Source organism: Poecilia mexicana, unplaced genomic scaffold, assembly GCF_051168715.1.
Source record: "Poecilia mexicana isolate PSO_F unplaced genomic scaffold, ASM5116871v1 scaffold_20, whole genome shotgun sequence".
Taxonomy (NCBI): domain Eukaryota; kingdom Metazoa; phylum Chordata; class Actinopteri; order Cyprinodontiformes; family Poeciliidae; genus Poecilia; species Poecilia mexicana.
In genome coordinates this window covers 6,285,859-6,306,293 of record NW_028263389.1, presented here as the reverse complement: position 1 = coordinate 6,306,293, position 20,435 = coordinate 6,285,859, and the positions used below count along the sequence as shown (strand labels likewise).

At 41.0% G+C, this 20,435-nt stretch overlaps 1 protein-coding gene across 1 annotated transcript in view; it reads left to right on the top strand.

The window, feature by feature from the left end:
• Positions 1–19,517, top strand: part of mmp16a (matrix metallopeptidase 16a (membrane-inserted)) — a 75,397-nt gene extending 55,880 nt beyond the window's left edge. The window contains exons 7-10 of the mRNA XM_088001578.1: positions 8,877–9,015; positions 12,759–12,909; positions 13,137–13,252; positions 17,079–19,517. Coding sequence (XP_087857704.1) covers positions 8,877–9,015; positions 12,759–12,909; positions 13,137–13,252; positions 17,079–17,413 — 741 coding nt within the window. The 3' untranslated portion in view covers positions 17,414–19,517. The remainder of the gene's footprint in view (positions 1–8,876; positions 9,016–12,758; positions 12,910–13,136; positions 13,253–17,078) is intronic.
• Positions 19,518–20,435: the final 918 nt, after the last annotated feature.

The following is a 20,435-nucleotide window of genomic DNA, read 5'->3' as shown; positions in this document are numbered from 1 at the left end:
CTGGCAGATTATTTCACTTATAAGACAACATTTTCCCCATGTTACAAGTGAAATAATCTGTCAGTGGAACTATAACTTTCTCATCAATAATAAGCAATTATTGACTTAGACATGAGCTCCTGTCTTGCTGAGAAGTTATTCGTAAGTTAGTCGCGTCTTATTTCAAGTGTACTAAGATATTTGCACTAGAAATTAGACAAAAAATAAAAAAAAACACCCCAAAAAAATCTCCAGACAATAAGAAAGTTTGGGCTGCTGAAAGAATCCCATTTTTACAGTCCATTTTAAAAGTTAGATGAAACATAACTCGAATATAAAAAAGCAGATTTTACCTTGGAGTCTTTGCTTTTTTCTGGTTCTCAACCTTTTTACCGACCCACAGTTTTCAGTATCACAATTTTCAAGACCTTCATTATTATGCAGTAAACTGGAAATTCACCATTCAATCAGCCAGAGACTGGAGTTGGCCAATATTTTCTTGATTGGCTTGGATCAGTGATTGGCAGCGGAAATAGACTTTTATATTTCAATATGAAAGTTATACTCAGATAGTTCAGGCCAGAAAAACCTTGATTTCTATTTCAAATAGTAACCCAAGTATTTAAAAATAAGATCTCAATGTAAATCTTGTACAGAAGCTCAGCCTTTACCGTGTGGATGTGGAAAGTGCCAAAAAAATCACGCCCGCCCTTCAGGCATGTACAGCTGCAAATGTCAGCAAACCAGTTTCGGATGGAGTTGTCGAAACTGCTTGGTTCACGTTTCTCACAGCTCCAAATGCTTCCGCAGCACCAGCTCACGTTTTCCCAAAGGTCCAAACAAAATCCTCGCAAAAAACGCTGGAAGACAGTGATGATTTGTTGCAGGACTCGCGTGAACGAAGCCGTAAAGCCCCCGCCGCCTTTACCTCATTAGGACCACCAACAACATTAAGACTCGGTGATTTGCACACCTGTTTAGCGTAATCCCCGTCTCAGGATGTCAAGAGATATTTCCAAGCACGAAAACCAGCAAAGGAGTTTGACTTGGATTCAAAATGTTAGTTCGTTCTCTTCCCCCCCCTCATTCCCCCCGGAGGAGCAGGTGGTTCTTATATTTCTCCTTCCTCGGTGAAATCATGGCCAGGTTTCTCCGAAATGACTGACGTATCGTGTTAACACCTTTTTTTCCCCCCTCGCGCAGGAAGCTGCCCAACTATAAAGAAGTTTATCTGGATTCATAATTAGAGATGTTTGTATTACTCCAGACCCTGATAAATTTCCCTTCAGAACTTGCCAAAGCCTCCAAATGTGACATAAAGACCAGCTTAAACTGATGGCTTACATTTCAGGAATGATGTGCAGTCTCGTGTTTGCTTATGCTGCGTTGCTTTGCTGTCATCTGTAACAGCAGCCTCCTCAGTGCTTGGTCGGTTCCATGAATTATTCGCTTGGTTTCGTTGGTTTTGAGAGCCATTTGGCCTGCGCCGCTCGGCTTTACTCACCATCCTACTTGATTGTTTTATAAGACTGGAGTGCGGTCTCCGCCAAGTCATTACAGCAGAGATCTTAGCAGTAGGTGCAGACTGCAGATGCTTGGGAACTTTCAGAGTTCATCTGGTGCAAATACTCTGAAAGCTGCAAAGCTTTTTTTTATATAGGCATAAAAACTGCTTTTTGCAACTTTTTCACTCAAGTTGACGTATATTGTGCTTTCACTTCCACTCTGACCTTCTGCATGCATAAGTCGTGTCGGACATGTTTTATTAGGAGGATGTATGAGTTGTAGCTTCATTTAAATGCGCACAACTGCATTTTGAGAAGAACAAACAAGGCAAAAAAAAGTGAAAATTTCCCCCACACTTAAAGAAGAGCCTCGCTCGCAGTGTAGCTCTAATGAATACAGCCGTATCGACTCGTAACTGTGGGTGTTATTTTCACTTGATTGTTTTCTCTCTTTGAATGCACATCAGAGCCTATTAACATTACAGTCATTTACACATAAATAGAACATTTCCTCTTAATGTGCCAGGATAATAGCTGTATGTACTTTAGAATGATGAGCCAGTTTTCCCTCTGCTCCAACATTTGAACCTTGCAGAGTTGGAAATATCAGCAATTTGCACCTGAGGCGGCCCCTTGGCACTTCGAAATAGGGAAACCGGGGATTGGATGTTGCCGTTTTTTTGGAAACAAAGAGGTTACATTTTTGCCTAGATACTCAAGTGATCCACATGTGGAAGCGAAGCAGAAGCAGCTCCTCATGCAGACGCAACTCGAAGGTTAAACTCTTCACTGCAATGGGCCTCAGTAGGCGAATAAGCAGCGATAGCACGAGAAGCTAAGGATTAGCTAAAAACGTACACACGCAAAATCCCTACCAAAAGTTGATCCTCTTAGTGTTAATTATGTTAGTACGTCTTGTCTTGATTTTGATCTTATCATTCATTTTCCAGTATTGGATCAACATGTCCCAAGATTTTGTACGTAACTACAGCCATGTGGAAATCGTCCCTTTTTCACAAATCACACCCACAATCAAATTTGTGACACACCAATATAAAAGTAGAGGAATTTATATGTTATGTTAAATTTTTTGGATTTGTATTTAGCCCCCATTGGTTCACATAGCTACCCGATGTTATTGCCGATATGTCGTGTATCTCTGTTTACAGTGGCATATAGCCACGCTCCTCAACACGTGGTTGTAACCTGACAAATAGTGGAGATATCAATGGTGTGTAGTAAGTGTGTAGGTGGATGAAATGTGGATCCAGCTCTTCCACCTAGCCATGCTCAGGCCCAATTTACACGAGGCGTGTTAATCTGAACCTGCAGGCCAGCCGTCACGCCTGCGTGGGCGGTAGTTTTACAGCCGGCTATTTCTCTTTGGCGCGAGGCGACACGGGGTCAGCGAAGGTTCACCGATGACGGTCTGGATTCGGCTTCTCCAGTTAATGTCCCATTAAAACTGCAGAGGTTCCAGCTTTACCTCTTCACCTATTCCCGTTCCCACTCCCAATGAACTCCCAAACCATATGGTTTCCCACTGGAATTAGGGGGGGTAGGACACACTTTCATCCATATGCATGGATTCATACATGACCAGTTCTTTTCTTCTGCATTAATTGCAGCCGAGCTCCCTGCAGCTGTTCCACAGATGTGCTGCACCGCCGTGCCACGCCGTCTGACTACAACCAGACGCAAAAGTTTCCAGGACTCCATCAGGGTTTTTTTTTCTTCTTTCTGCTTTTTGTCTGCTGTAAAACTTGGATGTAGAGTCTCAGACATTATTATTGAAGTTTGGATTTTGGGTTTATGGCTCACTGATATCTTGTCAGTTCGTAGAGCCAGAAAATCCATATGGGGGATTTGGAGATTTAGGTCAAACATTTGCTACAACATACTTTCCTCTAAGCTTTAATATTTTCTTGATGGAACAAAAAGCCGAGAAGATGAACGAAACCTTGCAGAAAGCGACGTTTCTCCGTTACGTTACAGTGCTTATTGATTTTGTTATATTCTCAAATGTAATTATTGATCAAAAATGATGGTTGACAGCTTCACACGTTTTGCCATATTAATCTTCACTCTCAATAATCAGCAGATTATTGTTTTCCTGATTTAAAAGTTGGGAGCTGGAGGGCAATAAACAAGCTTATTTGTCAAATATGGCTAAACACAAAAATGCAAAAGTGAGAGTACTTTGTGTCCATTTGTCATCACACATATTTTGACTATTTTAATGATTTTATAATTAAATAAAATGTTGTAAATTCTAAAAGTTATTTTAACATTTATTTTAAAATCAACCATTATCTCGTGATATATGATTACATTGATCCATTTTCGCAAAAAATCAAATAAAGCTGCTGTTTTCTTTTTATATAATTATGGAAATATTTCCCAAATAACATTTGGAGATACAAAACTTTGAAATAAGTAGTGATGTAACATTCAGGCTTTCATAGACTGATATTGATTTCCATTTCCAATTTTGCCCAGTTATTGTTTTCTAAGAACCGTAACACAAACATGCCACCCAATATTATAAACTTAGCCTTTTTTTTAACAATTAAATGTGTCAGAAGTTCCTCAATAGAGGTAGTACTTCTGAATAGAACTCAAAATGACACAATTATCACCACAGTAAATGTCCTAAAACTACAAAATATGTAAACTATCATTTCATCTATTAATTATTCAAACGATTATTCGAGTAATTGAATAAAAAAATTGTCCCATTCTGTAGTAGGTACTAATGCTAATGAAAAAAATAGTTTAAAATATGGGGAAAAAAAACGTTTTTATATAGTAGATCTATTTTTTTCTGACACCAGTACTGTTCTTGATCAGCAAGTACATGTAATGTTAGCCAAAATATAATTTTTTGTACATGTATAATATGCCAAATTCCATATAAACAATCATAGTTAAAGGTTTGTTTTCCACAAAGGGAACAAAAACATCACCGACTCGCTCATTTCCTCCCGATAAGGGGATGTTGGTGAGCTGCTGTGGTTGTATTGAAAAGAAAGTGAAGGAAATAAAATCTACAGGTTCAGTGGCTTACAGATAGCTTTTGTAATATTCATCCATCGATGCGTGTTGTAATAACCTTAGGCTGCTGTTGCTTCCAACACAAACCAGTAGAGATTGAGCTGATGTTGCACTGAATGACCCAGATCTCAATCAAGCATAAAATCTCTTAAATGAGACCCTTAGACTAGATCAGGACATACATTATATATTCTCAGGAGTCATTTATAAGGACAATTATAGAGCAGGGGATTGTGGGAGGCCAGGGGGGTCCCTTGCAGCTTAGGATTGCTGATGTCTGAGACATGCTCTGACTCCCACGTCCAATAATGAGAACACAGTAGCCACGTCTTTGTGGTGTTTTTCTCTTTTCCCATCTCTGCAAAGATGTAGCTGGAAAGCCACAATGTAGCAAGTCGTCCCATTAGGGTTTTATTTGAAACCGTATCTACAACATGTATGCCCCAGCTTCATTATCAACTATCTAAAAGTATAGCTGTTACTGATTAAGGTGTGAAACATAGACCCAGACACATTTACAGGTTTGGTTAGAGTCTAAATAGAAAGGACATTAGATGTAATGAAAGCTTCAGAGGAATTCATGGCCAGTAGGTGAGCTACTCATTTGCGTTATTGTTTGTACTGTATTGGAAATATAATTTTCTATCCTTTCAGGGTTTATCATCTAATATAAACAACCCAGGCTTTAAGCAGAGTTATTACCACAGAAAGAGCAGTCTCTGTGGGTATACATCAGAAAATGTAGATCCTTACCTCTGAAATTTTCAAAAGTCTGCCGATGGTTTGTTCCATAAGACAAAAGCTCAAAAAGATAAAACAGAGCAAAACTGGTCGTTGCCTTCCGATCTGGGATTTCTCCCATTGAGCTAAATAGCTCCATTTAACTCAGCCAATCAGTGAACAGAAGAAGTTGTAAACGATGACGTTGATTTTCTGTGCTGTTCTTGAATTGTAGTCTGCCTGTAGTTTTAGCAGTGACATTGTAGGAAGTGAACGACACCATTCAGTCCATATCTGCCACGCTTCCAAGTTTTGAATTAACATCAGCAGCCGTCTCAATTGGCTCGGTAATTCTCTCCTCGCTGTCGAGGACAGATGGTTACGGTGTCCGTGGCATTGAGCGGGACCATTACATACGTCACAGACGAACATTTGCGATTGGGTAAAATTTAAAACCTCAACACATTTTTAATAGCCTTGTAAGAAAACAAAGTGTAGTTTTGCCAGGCTATGGATTGGCTGTAGTTGTTCCAACCTTCCCATTATCAGCTAAAACATTTGCTCTCTCTCTCATCCTGCAGCAGCCTGACTGAACAGGCTGGGGTATTCACAAATTGGCAAAATATAAGATTTTTGAGTTCCTGATAAGCTGGTAGAATCAGTCACAGCCAGTGTAGTTACCATCTGATATTTCAGTACATCTTCAGTTGATTTGGGTCAAAAAAACAAAAAGGCGGTAGAAATTTTATCTTAGGTTTAAAATTTAAACTCCATCTGTTTGAATTGTTTTTTAAGCATTTATGTCGTGCCAAAGGACAAAGCAGCATTAAACCGTTATAGTTCTGACACAACGGTGAATGACGTTTTCACCTCCTTCCTCAGACACATTCGTGCCAGGCGAGGACGCACGTTGGGATCGATGTCAATGGTGGTCATAACGGGGCTTTATGTCACTGTTACGGCCTCTAAGCACAGCTCTGGTAATCAGAAATGTGCCGCACCTCATTTTGTGCAATAATGCGCTGTGCTGTATTGATTTTGGCTTTACAAAGCGTTGAAGTCATCTACAGTCTGATAACGTTTTCTGCAGTTTGTGTAGATTTTTTTTTTTCCCTTGTTGGCGGATATAGTTAATTTATCTCACTGATCAGTGCAGAATTCAAAGCCTGATGGAGAACATGTGGTAACCTAGCCCGGGTGAAAGCACTTTCACAAAACATACATGAACCAAAAGCTGAAATTTCCTGATTATTTTTCAAGTAATCGCAAAGCGCCTGCAGAAAATTCTCTGCAAGGGATGTCTGCTTGCTCGAGCTTTATTTTCAGAGAGGGAGTGTGCCCTTTCTACAGTCAGAACCAGTCAAAGGGGTTAGATTTCTCAGTTTGAACTGTTTTCAATTACCGGGCAGACCTCGCACAGAGGAAAAGTGCTGCACTGTTAAAAATCTATGGAGGCAGCAGGCATAGCAAGGGGGGGAGATAGGCGTAATCGAGAGACAAAGGGGAAACGAAAAAGAATAAAGGAGACGGAGTCCAGGGAGAGTGCAGTCCCAGTGAAACAATTGGATTAGACGAAGAGAAAAAGGGAGCGGGGCAAGGCGCGTTTCATGACTAGTCGGTTCAGCTTTGACTGCGAAAGAGGCAGGCTACGAGGATGAGTCGTCTCCTCTCCCTCACTGCGTCTCTCAGCGTGTACGAGGTCAGGCTGCTGGGGCCGAGCGCCGAGCACGTTCAATTGGCCGTTCATCGCCAAAGGGGTGGAACATCTCACCGGGCTCTAATGGCTTTCGCAGCTGGCTCTCCCCCGGCGCCCTCTGTCATCAAGTTTCGCCCAACATCAAAAGGACACACCTTCCACTTGGCTACTCATGTCTCCCCGCCGCCCCAGAGGAAATCAGACCCTCATAAAGGCCCCGGCTATTGTTTCGCCCCCAGATACGTGATGGTTTTCCCAGTGTGTTCTTCGACGTCTGCGTGTGTAAAGGAGGCATTCCCAGGAAACCTGAGAAAGTGTGTCTTTTGAGGCATAACAGCTGTCAAAGCAGGCAAGCCAGAGTTTGATCAGTGACAGCAGGTTCTGTTGTTTAAGCAGAGCAAAGCAAACACAAGAATTCAGCGCCTAGGTTGCAGTACACAAAGCTCCTCTGTTTTTTGGGTTGTTCTTGCATCGGAGCAGTGAAATCAAGAATCTGCAATAGAAACTGGATTAATAATTAATTTTTCTAGATTTCTCAGATGAATTTCAGCATGCCAACTGCGCATGTATGAGTTCTTAGTGACAGATCCAGTGTAAGGAGAGTAAAACCTGGTCGCAACTGAGAGATACAGTGAATATTTTTATAGTTTATTGTGGTGCAAGCAATAAAATCGAAAAAAAAATTTCAAAGTAAAGTAAGTATAGTTGCTCTCTTAGCTGTAAATATTGTCCACAGATGTGGAGGCAGATGCTTTAAAATTATCATATTCTATCTGTGTTTGAAACTCCTATTTTGAAATAAAAGAGGAAAGGGTTTTTGAGTTGTTTGATGGAGCAGGCTTGTAAAGACAGCAGTTAGACTGACCAACAAGTGGTAGTAAAAGGCTTGAGAAGTGGCCATTATTTTCAGCATTGCCAGCAGAGGAAAGAAACAGTAACAGGGTGATGGATGATAACTAAACCATTTAATAGCATGGCTGCAAAACAGGCTAACCGTTACCACTAAAGATGCTAAAGTTAGCAGCCTGCTATCTTGCGTATTATTGGTGAAAGCAATTTTTCTTAAAGAGTCTGAACTGCAGCTGTAAATCTCTAGTTCAAAAATTGGATAATAAAAATGTATGCGATAGGATTGGTTAAAACTGGATCTGGTGATTCTAACTGAACAGGGATTCTCAGTCTGACTGATTCTTCAGCTGGTGCGGTTCATGTTCACACCACAATGTGTGAAACGAACCAAACCCTTGAAGAAAACCTGTTCGCCTCCTCATCAATGGTGGAGCTACACCAAGAACCACTGAAGGAAACAACATGTAAACCCCAGAAGAAGACATGAGTGCAACGTTGTTTTTCACAAAATGTAAACAAAAATTGAGTCGTGTCTGTCGTTAGCGGTGGTAGGATTTCTCTTTTGTCTTCGGCAAAACACCATGAATGACTTCTCTCGTTAGCGCTAGACTCTCATGTTTATTTTGGTTATATTTACTCAGAATGCCCTATGCTATACTTTGCTTCCCGCTTTTGGTTGGAGCCACACCAGAACTTGCTTTAATCGAATCGACACCTCGGTTTTTAGTAGGACCAGAGTTTGCATCAGATTTTGATTGTGCATTCCAACCTACCCGAACAAACGTAACTTTCTGAACAAACTGGCCAGATTTTGATTAAAGCAGACCAAAAAGTTAATGCACCCTTAGATAAGCATCTGATGTCCAAAAATGAGCCAAAAATATCCACAAAACTACCTGTCTTAAAGAGTCTTAAAGTCTTGAAGACATTTGATGTATTGCCTTTTGCTAACCGGGCAGAAAAACGAAGAACCTCTTAGTCTGACAAATGTTACCTTTTCTACTTTTGAATATAAAGACAGTATTCCTAAAAACATCACTCTAATACTCTAATGACGTCTTCTTCCTTCTCAGGACCACTGGGTTTGGCGGATGAGAGACAACTCTGTGTTGCCGGGATTCCCCATGCTCATCAGCGTCTTCTGGAAGGGGCTGCCATCAAAGATAGACGCCGTCTACGAGAACAGCGAGGGCAAGTTCGTCTTTTTCAAAGGTGAGGCATCGTTCACTCACCAGCACCACTCATCTCTGCCTTCATCGTGTTGCTCCTCACAGTTCCTCTCCAGTGGGGAGTTTTTCTCAGAAAGCCTCGATCCTAAACTTCGACACAAATATTGTGTCTGCGTAATCCTGGTTTATGAGAGCTCTCTTGTGTGTCGTTTAGCTACAGCGAGATTTACCTCAAGATCTGTTTACATGGGAGTGTTGTTCGTTTTTTGTTGTTTTTTTTCTAAGCTTGTATACCCTTTGCTTCCAATATTCTGCAAGAATTTTCTATGAGCGCTTACATTTGCAAGAAGAAAGACGCTTTTATATGCTATCTCAAATCGCTACTAGATTTTGTTGTAAATCTGGGAAAGATTAAGAGATCGTTTAGTTTAGTTGGAATATTCAAACATAATCCTACACATCTGATTGTAAATAATGCATATGCTCTGGTGTTGCTTGTGGAAATAAAATGTATATTCAGTAAAAAATCATCAACCGTAGCTAAAAAGGAAATCGCTGTTGATTCCAAGAAGCTTTACTGCAAGCTATGTTTTAATGATGCATGATTTGAGAGTTTTTTTTTTTTTGTGCTTGTGTGATTTTTTTTTACATATTTAAATGTAGACCAAGCAGTAAAAGAGCTTTGAAGCCAATTATGTCAAGAGCCAAGACGACACTTGAAAGAAACGTCAAACAAACTTGGCAGTCTGTATTTGCACACACTTCACAGAAGAGAGGAAGGATAAAAAGAAAGAAAGAAAGAAAGAAAGAAAGAAAGAAAGAAAGAAAGAAAGAAAGAAAGAAAGAAAGAAAGAAAGAAAGAAAGAAAGAAAGAAAGAAAGAAAGAAAGAAAGAAAGAAAGAAAGAAAGAAAGAAAGAAAGAAAGAAGGGTGGTGGTGTGATGCAAGGAGATGCAGGCAAGCCATTAAAGTTTGCTGGTATGAAAACTACAAATCTTCTCTCGGCGGAATTTCTATTTTCAACCCCAAACAATTCCTGGAAACGCAAGACTACGGCTCACGCGTGTGCTGCAACCCCTGCAGTTTGGATTTCACCGCCTTTTCCTTCACTCTGCGTACTATCCTGGACTGGAAGGATTTAGTAAATACAAATTAACAGTATGCTATTTCTCATTTAAACTCGTGCAACACACAATCTTGTTCTGTCCACATTTCGGAGAATTCAGAAAAAAAAGGTGAAATGCAGCTCTCAAGTCTCATAAATTCTCCTCAAAAACCTTGAAAGACTGCAGAATAAGCATAAAAAAAATCCTGAGTTATGTCGTACATTTATGTGACACTACTGCTGAAGAATCATGACAAGTGCTATAACAATAACCCAGATATATTACCTTATAACTATGCTGGCAGATTTAGATATCCCTAAATTGATTGCGAAATAAGAAACAGTGTGACTGAGGGCTGAGGAAACGTCGTCTAGTCCCGCTTGTTACCAAACTTTCATACCCACCGTGAAGACTTTTCACTCCAACTTCTACAATTGATGAGTCGAAGTAGTTTTATATAATTTATTCATAACCTGCTGAAAAGAAATGTTGCATCTGTGACTCTAATAAACTGCTATATAGTACACACAGTACATTATAAATCCCCTAAAGTGGAGAGAGAGAAAACCATCGGACTTATTTACTCCCCTACATGTCTACCAGTGTGAAGTAGTTTGTATGAAATAAACACCGTGGCACGTATTAATCACAAAGAACTTAGCATTTGTTCACTTTACTAAGGGCAGAGGGACATGTTGTGGTCATGACCAACCTTTAGCTGGCTAATAATCATCCTGAAAGCACCAAATCACAACTGGTGCTTCCTCAGTTGTTTTTTTTCCTACTTCCTCTACTGTATTTCTTGTAAAGACTAAGATTGGAAACTGTTCAACTTTAGAGAACAGACACATTCAGAGCACTCTTCCTGCTTGCAGCCCTGAACAAATGACAGTTCTTTGCCTTTGGGATAAGAAGTGTTTTCTGATAGGTTTTAGCTGCTGTTTTTCAGCACTGTGTCGCATAGAGGTTGTGTTTGCAATGAAAACACGAGATAAGAAGGAGCCTCTTTTCTTACAGTAGAACAAAAATGTGTCAGCTTCGGGAATTAAATTTTAGCCAAAAACTTCTCCAGCTTCCTGTCTGCCTGTAGGCGACTGGTGAATAATTTTAATTTAATTTAATTATGTTTCCTTATAATAAACCCAATAAAAAAACGAAAGAACTTTGTGGTTGTAATTTGGCAAAACATGGAACGATTCAAGGAGTGTTAATGACTTTGTAAGACATCTTCATTACACATTACACTCTCCATTCAAAGCTAAGGTCAAGCAGAGGAAATTAGTCAGTGGCCTGACTGAGTCAACACAACATCAAAGTAACCCTCACAACTCAGAAGACGAGTCTCGACTTCACTGTGGCTGATTCAAGTCAGCTCCCATTTTAAAAAAATGACCAAACCTAAGGAGGAAACTCATATTTCACGTTGAATTTATTGAGAGAGAGAAAAAGAATCTGGTATGTTTTGAGGAGGAGTGTTTGAATCAGCTTGAATTCATTGCTTTTGGGAGGTAAAGGGGGGGGAGACTCTATTAATCTCAGGGTGTGGTGTGTTCGTGTCAGAGGAAGCGTGACCCACAATAAGCGTAGAACCGTATGAGAAAAACACGAAATGACAGGAATTTCCTTTCCAATACGAGTCTATTCTTCCCCGTTAATATTCAAGCAACACCCTGTCCTACATCTCCTTCCATTTAAACCCTCAAATTTAGGTTTTCCAGGATGAATCCACATTTTTGTAGACTTTATAATAACAGTGAAAAAGTTCTGAATATGAGCAGGATTTTTGCCTGACTTTCTGCATATTTAAGTAAAAATGCTCAGGCCATTTTAATGCTGAGCTTGCAGGAGTTTAGGATGTCCACTAATCTCACTCAGTCACTGGTGTTTATTCAGAAACTAGCCAGGGATAAAGATGCAATAACCTCAGCTTGCACACTCATATTTTTCTTTTGAATACACATTTCTGCTTTCTTTGGCTAAGGCGTGTTATGCCTTGAAATATTAATCAAACTGCAAAAACCACAAACAACTGGTCAGCTGTCAGGATGTGGGCGCTTCGACCTAATTACGCCTCAAGAAGCAGGGTGAAGTGATAAAACGTGGAGGGGGGGAGAAATACAAAAACATTCCATTTGGACTTCTCTTGACCTGAGATGAAACAAAACTGTGAGGAGAAAGACCAATAAATGTGTAAAGGTTTTTGATATTATCACATTTTGACTCCCAGCGTTGACAGGAATGTGCTTTTCTTTTTCTCTGGGAACATCCACCTCCCCCCCACTAGAGCCTCTTCCTGGCCCAGCCTTCAACTCCTCCAGTGGTACAGAAATGCATTTCCTGGGGTCACACTGTGTCAAAAATGTGCTGCTTAACCCAATTACTTAACAGGAAGGAGGGCAAAGTGTGGTGGAAAGAGGTGTTCGAGCAACAGGGATGACAGCATAGTTGGTAGGATTGTGAAAGCAAAGCTATTTTACTCGAGATTCACATTCTTGTGTGGATAATCCAGAGTAGCACCTGTTATAGATCGGGTAAAAATCCAGATCCAAAAGAGTAACTCAGAGCGGCAGATCATTGCCTAAAGTTTGCTATGAATCTTTCCCTGCTCTTGTCTGATCTCCGCCGCTGCCTGTCTGCCTCGTTTTAATTATTCATTCCTTCTGTTTGTTCCTGATACGCAGGGAAGCAGTTCTGGGTATACAAGGACACGAAGCTGGAGCCTGACTACCCAAGGGACATCACCCAGTTTAGCCACGGCATGCCGTCCCAGAGCATCGAGACGGCCGTGTGGTGGGAGGACGTGGCCAAGACCTATTTCTTCAAAGGAGACAGGTGGGGAACGTTGGAGAAAGCGGGAAAAAAAAAAGAAAAAGATCAAGAATAGATGTGTTCGCAAAGATGGAGAACATTCAAAACCGGCTTTGAAATGCATTCGGATGGAATAACTCCTTAACCCAACATGTGTTAGGACAATACTCCACCATCTGTTGTCAGTTTAAACTGTATATTTGCCAGCTTCTGCTTTGTCCTCCTGTGGCTCATCATTTGTTTCTGTTTAGGTACTGGCGCTACAACGAGGAGAAGAGAACCATGGACCCCGGCTATCCAAAGCCCATCTCAGTGTGGAAGGGGGTCCCCGCTTCGCCACAGGGGGCCTTCGTCGATAAAGCCCATGGTACGATCTCCGTCATGCCCAATGCGGTTCGGTGGCAATAACAACACCAGTCATGTGCCAGGCGGTATCGATTCTGGCTGATCACCGGCACATGGTGCATGGGAGCTAAACCAGGCTAGGATTGATTGAAATTTGCCCCAGTTACCCGCTGATTTTTTTAGTTGGTGGCACACTTCCATGAAACATCAGTAGAGCTAGACAGTGTTTGCACATGGCAAACAGTTTAACATAACTTTATCCCACAAAAAGCCTGCCTTTGTTTGTTGATGGCGTCAAAGGGAAATCGTTTCATAATCAGCCTACACTGCAGCGAGACCCGGTTGGAGCAGAGCTACGGAAAGTAGAAAGGACAAGTTCCCCGCTGGGCACTGGTTTGAGCCAACTGGCCCTCTTCAGCGGCGTGGAGGTGGAATGTCTTCACTCTCACTGAGCTCACCTATAGGCCTGTAAAATAACCTTAGGAAAAAGGGGAAAGCTTTTGCCGTGGACGTTATGCCAGGTGGGTTTGGTGTGTGGTGTTGGCAACGGCACAGTTGGAAAAAGCAGAGCAGGTGGTGTTGAAACCTCGGCCCATCTGCGGCGAGGATCTGCCGCCAGATCTTTGGCCGTGTGTGTGTGTGTGTGTCCTAGCGAGGTCATGTAGCAGGTATCTATCGGAGCGTGAAGGATGGATTTGTATCCAGCAGACATATCCGTGTGTGTGTTTTTGTTCGTCTTTGTGCCGGCGTGCGTTTATTAGCCCGTCTGGCTGATTGCGGATACCGTGTGTCAAGGATCACGTTGACGCAGTTGACCCAGATAGGCATAATGTCTGTCCTGGAGCCATTGATAACATGAGTGAGGCAGCAGGCTTTCAGGGCTGGAGGGCATTGTTGACCTAGCTGTAGTTTTGACCAGATTACATCTTGTATGAATACCAAACAGCATTCATGTGAGATGCACTTGTGCATCGATATCTAAGTCCAGTCCTATTTGGTAGCTACTGTCCTAGAACAAAGAGATTTTTTTTTTTTTAAGAAAAAATTTGAATCATAATATTTTGTAAACAGAGACAATTTCACAAATGAACAACTGGCAGTTCTGTCAGGGAATCTGTCTATGCCTTGCAGTTTTTATGTTTGTCTAACTCTAAGATGGACCTAATAATAAAACACTAAAATTCTCGGTTAATGGGATTTCATGAATAAAATAATGGCTTCATAAATATTTTAAAGACCTTCTGTTCAGTGTAGCGCTATTGGGTTTAGGTATTTTTAGACCCGGTTTTTAAAAAAATGAAATGAAAGCTTAGCACTACTAGGAAGCTACGTAATAATTTTTGTGACAAATGGTTAGTCTGGAATGGTGTTCTCAAAGTGTTTTCAAACTTTTTGCATCTAAGCTGTACTTAAGATTTTCACCGAAGGAACAAATGTTCCCTGGATCTCAAACTGTGTCAAAAAAAATCTTTGTTGAATGTAGAATTATTGAGTTCAGGTTTTACCAGTCTCTATTTTTTTAGGTTTTTAGGTAGAGGCCACCAAATTCAGATCAGAAAGAATGAAACCCTTTAGTTATAGGAAGCTGTGAAGCAAAACGTTAGCATTTTTGGTGGCTATTAGCTAGCTAGTCAAGATTTACTCAAAGTGCTTGTCTGTCATTTCGGCAATACTTCAATTTTATACTGAGAACCCAGTCTTGTAAAAATCAGTCCCTTGCATATTGAGAAACAACTTGCTCGCTGGAAGCGTGGATTGAGCATTGCTAACTTTTGGCCGTGAAGTCAAACTTGCAATCCACCAGTTTGACGATATGAAGCTTGGTGTGTTATAAACAACCATTCTCCACTGTGAAGAGAGAAGCGCCGAACCAAATGATACGTCTGTATTTGGAGGTGTGGCCAACATGGACTGAATGGCTTTGTTTACTTTGGCAAACTACAACTCTAGTTTCTCAAATTACAAAATCAAAGTTATTCTTTACAACTCCTCCTTCTGTTCGCTAGTTGGCCCAAAATTAGGTTGAAATTCAGGCCAATTAGCTGAGCAGGTGTTTTGAAATTCAACCGGAAAAATCAAGCTCTATGGGAGAAATCCCAGACGGAGCATGGAAAGACAATGAGAGTCGCTGAACCAAACGAGACAGCTGAGAACGCAAACTGAAACCGTTCTTCTTTTTGCTAGGCTAATTATTTACTAAGCTAGCTGCTTACTGTTGTTCTGTACTCGATGTTTGGTTTGGTAAAAATGTACTTTATGTCTACCTTGTGGGCCAGACAATGACTGTCAGAGGCTGATTTGTGAAAAGTTTGGAGCTTCAGTTCCACTCAGAAAGTTTCAGCAGTTCAGCGGTCGTTTTAACAGTGTTACCGTGGTTAGCCTTGAATGTTGGACAGACATTGTGCTGGTTAAATGAGACGTGTTTGATGTTATATCTCCAGCTCTTCCTCTTCTTTGCGCGTTTGATCATTTTGTCTCGCTCCGAAATGAATCTTTAAAAAGCTCACCCCATGCTTCTTCACTGCTTCACCAGGAACATCTCCATCTAACAAGCGATTAAATAAGCCCAGGCCCTTCCTTGCCTGAAATTTAGGCCATTTCTCCCCTCATCTTCCCCAAGAAATTGTGTGCATGAATAATAAATGACCAAGCAAAAAGTGTAAAGGAGGCCAGGGAGAACGAGGAGAACTTCAAGTTTCAGCCACGCTTTTGGGCTTGGCTTTAATAAACAACAAACAAGCATTTTAGAGACTTGATTCAGTGTCAGCCCAAAACCCAGAACCTTTCATCAAATGTTGATGTGTAACAGTAGCGACGTCAAAGTCTTGACATTTTCGACTCTAGATTATACATTTTTTGATCACCAAAGGTAAAAAAAAAGTAACATTTTATGCTGTGTTACGTGACTCGTCCTGAGGGTTCTGGCTTCAGCTTGACTGTATATTAGCATTTATGACCAAAATAATTAAACCTGAGGGACAGTAAGGACCGCTTTACAAAGCAGGAGGCCTGACAGACAGAAAACAAAGGTAGAACAGTGCACAATGTGTTGGAAACTGTTTTAGCCGTATGCTTTGTCAAGTCAAGAGTTTACCTCGGTTATAATTTATATACTTATAGAGAGAGAGGTAAGACTAAAGATCCACCGATCAGTTTTTTTTGTTGCCGTTTCTTGCAAATCTTGCATTTCTATATCAGTTTTAGCCGATTCTGTTTTCTTTTGAAGAATTGTTTTTTCAAGCTTCCCAGCTGTGAGCGGTCATCAATTGTTAATAAAGCTACCAGAGGCGACATCACTCCACTGTGAGAGAGAGAGCAGTCAAATTCAACAAAAAAGCCAAGGACACTGTAGCATTGACATTTTAAATTGTGTTTAGCATCCTACATTACAAGTAGCAGATCATTACAAGGCTGCCAACATTTGCGAAACATAGCATGTTCACACATAAAGACAATTTCACTTTGAATTGCTAGCTCCATCTTATTTTTTTCTTAAAGTTCATAAATGTCCATCATATCTAAATCTGAGTGTTCTTCCTGCAGTAATAACCTCCATACTGAAGAGTGTTTTTTTATTTCTTCCTCCACCTGGAAGTATGTAAACATGATATGTTCACAGATCAGGAAAACAATCTGATTTTTGATTTCAGAAAAGCAACTTCTTTTAAAATATGCAATCTTTGACCTTTTAGTAAATCCACTTGAGTTTTTCCTAAATCGAGCATGTAGTGTCAGCCATATTGTCTGTTTGTTGAGATGTTTTTAAAGAAGCAACAAATGATGTATATCAGATTGATCTATTGGTGACTTGGCACTCATGTTTCTTATGTATTTTCTTTCCCCGTCAGGTTTCACCTACTTCTATAAAGGGAAGGAGTACTGGAAGTTCAACAACCAGTTACTGCGGGTGGAGCCGGGATACCCGCGCTCATTCGTCAAGGACTTCATGGGCTGCGACCGGATGCCCAGGGACCCCGGGCGCCAGCCGGCCGACGACGGCAACTCGGACGTGGTGATCGAGCTGGACAACGAGGCCAGCACGGTGAAGGCCATAGCCATCGTCATCCCGTGCGTGCTCGCGCTGTGCCTGCTGGTGCTGGTCTACACTGTGGTGCAGTTCAAAAGGAAGGGCACGCCGCGCCACATACTGTACTGCAAACGCTCCATGCAGGAATGGGTCTGAGCCGCTGAGAGAAGAGACTAATGGGAGCGAAAGGTGGGGGGGAGGTGATGAGACACTTGGCGGGAGAAAATTAAAAAAACAACAACAAAAAAAAACGAAAACAGGACAACAGCCGTCACTTTTCTAAAAAAGGAAGGACAGCTGACTCTGGAGCGCTTTATTACAAACCACAGCCATGCCTCCCTCCGTCTCTCTGGCGGTCTGATTCTTTTGTTCAGACCTGCGGGAACGGCCAAGACACTCTGACTGCGATTCAGGAGATCCCAGAACCTGACGCTGACTTTGTTAGCCCCCGGCCTTTTTAACAACACGGGGAGCAGGAGAGGGATCTGTGCCAGAACAGACCTTTGGTCCCCAGACGTTTAAAAAAAAAAAAAAAAAAGAAAAAAAAAAAAAAGAAGATAAAGAAGAACAAGAAAACGCTAGAGGGTCAGCATCACTTTGTATTTCTGAAACTTGACTTATTACCCCGTCCTTTTTTTTTTTTTTTCTGACCTATCTGCTTTCAGTCAGAGGGAGGACTTTTACGGCGGGACACTGCATCGTCATCTCTCATATCAGGTTGTTGGGGGGAAAAACAGCTATTTTTTATTCTCTTGATGGCCCACTCAAATCCTCCCCCCCTTCAAGAACTTTATCACCTTACTACCAATCATCAAATGCCTTCCTTTGTTTCCGTTTCTTAATTTGCAATTGAAGGAAAATAGATTTAATCCGAGAATGGAAGTCCTCAGCCGTCCCTTTAACAAACTCCTGAGACCAAACTAAACCAAAACAAGTTAATTTCTTTCCAAAGAGGATCACGTTTTTATTATTTTAATTTTAATTTTGTTTTTATTTTTACTTTCTTTTTGTTCTCATTTCCCTTCTCTGGATCCTTGCAGCGATTGAGAGTCGGGGAGCTCTGACTGTTGTGGCAGTCTGTTTGAGACACAGGGGCCAAATTATTCTGCAATATTTTAACTCGCCTTAAATATAAAGCATCCGACTCGTGCTTGGTTTTACTGTTCCTCGGTTTTTATCCGTTTTATTTTCTCTCTTCTTTTATTTGTATATTGCTTTTATTTTTAATTTCTTTTCCGTTTGTTTGTAAAGAAGCTGAAATAAGTGCTTCTCATGATTGGTATTTTCTGGATTTTATTACACCACGCAGAATAATCGGCACTGGTTTGCCGAGCTATTCTGGACTACAATATACAGTAGGTTCAGCCTGTATTGCGAGTAACGTATTGTATTGTTGGGAGGTTCTGGAGTAAAGCCACTATTTCTGTGTGTTAAGATATTTGTTACTGTTTTTGTTTTCGGGATTTTTTTTTAAATTTGTTCCAAACAAAAACCGGCTGAACGGCAGCCTCGGTCTCACTAAATATGTCTTTTGCTCATCCCTTTCAGTTTGATGAAGTGTTTCTTTCTAAGTGGTTGTTCTGTGAGGTCATGTGTGAACAGAAAACACACACACACGCGTGCACACACAAAAAAAGAACAAAATTTTTTTTTTTTAAAGTTGACTGCCTTGTTTTACGAGAGCTCAGAATTCCCAGAATGCTTTTTTTCTTTCGTCTCGTAGCGTAGGACCCCGGCGAAGCGAGACAAGTCGAGATCAGTGCCTGTGTCAACGTGCATGCAAGCATTTACTGTACAAACGGCCGGTTCTGCTCCGCGTGGCTTCAGAACCCGTCGTCTTTGAAGGAACTTTTTCTCTTGAAAATGCTGTTATTTTTGTACCTTTTCAGTGTGTCCCAATTCCCATGCCTACCCCCCTTTTTCTAGGTACAATGATATATATATATAAAAAAAAAGAATTAAAAAAATAAAAGGAAAAAAAAATATTCAAGTGGTACCTTTTTGGGATTTATTCAGGAAATCGGATGATCAGCAAGTCGAATTGGCCTCGATAGTCGGCGAGCAGTCTTTGAATGTGTGTCCATTTTCATGCTCACATTCTGTTATTTTTTTGTTTGTTTTTTTCTTCCTTTGTTTTTTCTGGTCCAGTTGGATGTCTCACAACGGTTTCTTTGTGTAAGACTGTGGGACATCTCGAAAAAAAAAAAAAAAGAAATCATGTTCTGACTGAATGAATAAACTGATCAATATATGATGAAAACTTGCCTCCAATCTCTCCATTTTGTGCAGCTGAGCAATCTGCCTTGAAGACAGGAGACCTGTTCATGTAGAGGAATGCACTGATCGCTTGGAATCGGCCGATTTCCAGCTTGATTAGCTCGACCTGCCACAAGGGGCATCCGGAAATCAAAACTCTGATTAGATTGCCGTCAGAAGTTACCCAATTATCCGTCTGTGTCTCTTTAATACTTGAGAGGTTCGAGGATCAGCATCATGACGACCAAGAAAAGTACAGCAGAAAAATTATCAGATGTTTTACAAATGAAATAGATTCTCAAATATCATTAAAAGAAATGAAATAGGAAAGAGCATAGCACAACTGCAAGTCTTACCAAAACATGACCATCTAAACAGTTGGTTCAGACTGAGGCGTACGAATTTGTTAAAATGGCCCAGTCAAAGTTCAGACTTGAATCCAATTGGATATAACTAGAGTGGGATGGTGCTTCAAACAGTACTTCAATGGACTGAACGTTTGTTGTGCTTTTCCAGGTTGGGAAGAGCCTTTGTGCATCGATATGTGGAAGCTGTAACTGAACCATCAACCTTCCAATTGCAAGACAACAACCGGAAACAAACTCTCCACCACAACGTAAACTGGGCCCCTCCACCCAACAGAGTGGTTAAGGATTGCGGCGTTGTCAGCGACAAACATCGTCTAAAGACAAATATCCCGAATGTGCAGCTCTGTTCACTCGAACCTGCAATAAAATCCTTGTTTTTGCTAAAGCATGAGTGGGATCACGTTTAACTCTGCCCTCCATGAGCCCAGGCTCGCTGTAAATAAAGGCTGTTGGCTCGAACCGCCACGTATGCGCCCAGCTCCAGAGATTAACTTCAGAGTCGGCACGGAAAAAAAATGAAAATAAGGGGGGGGAAAAAAAAAGCAGAGTTTGAT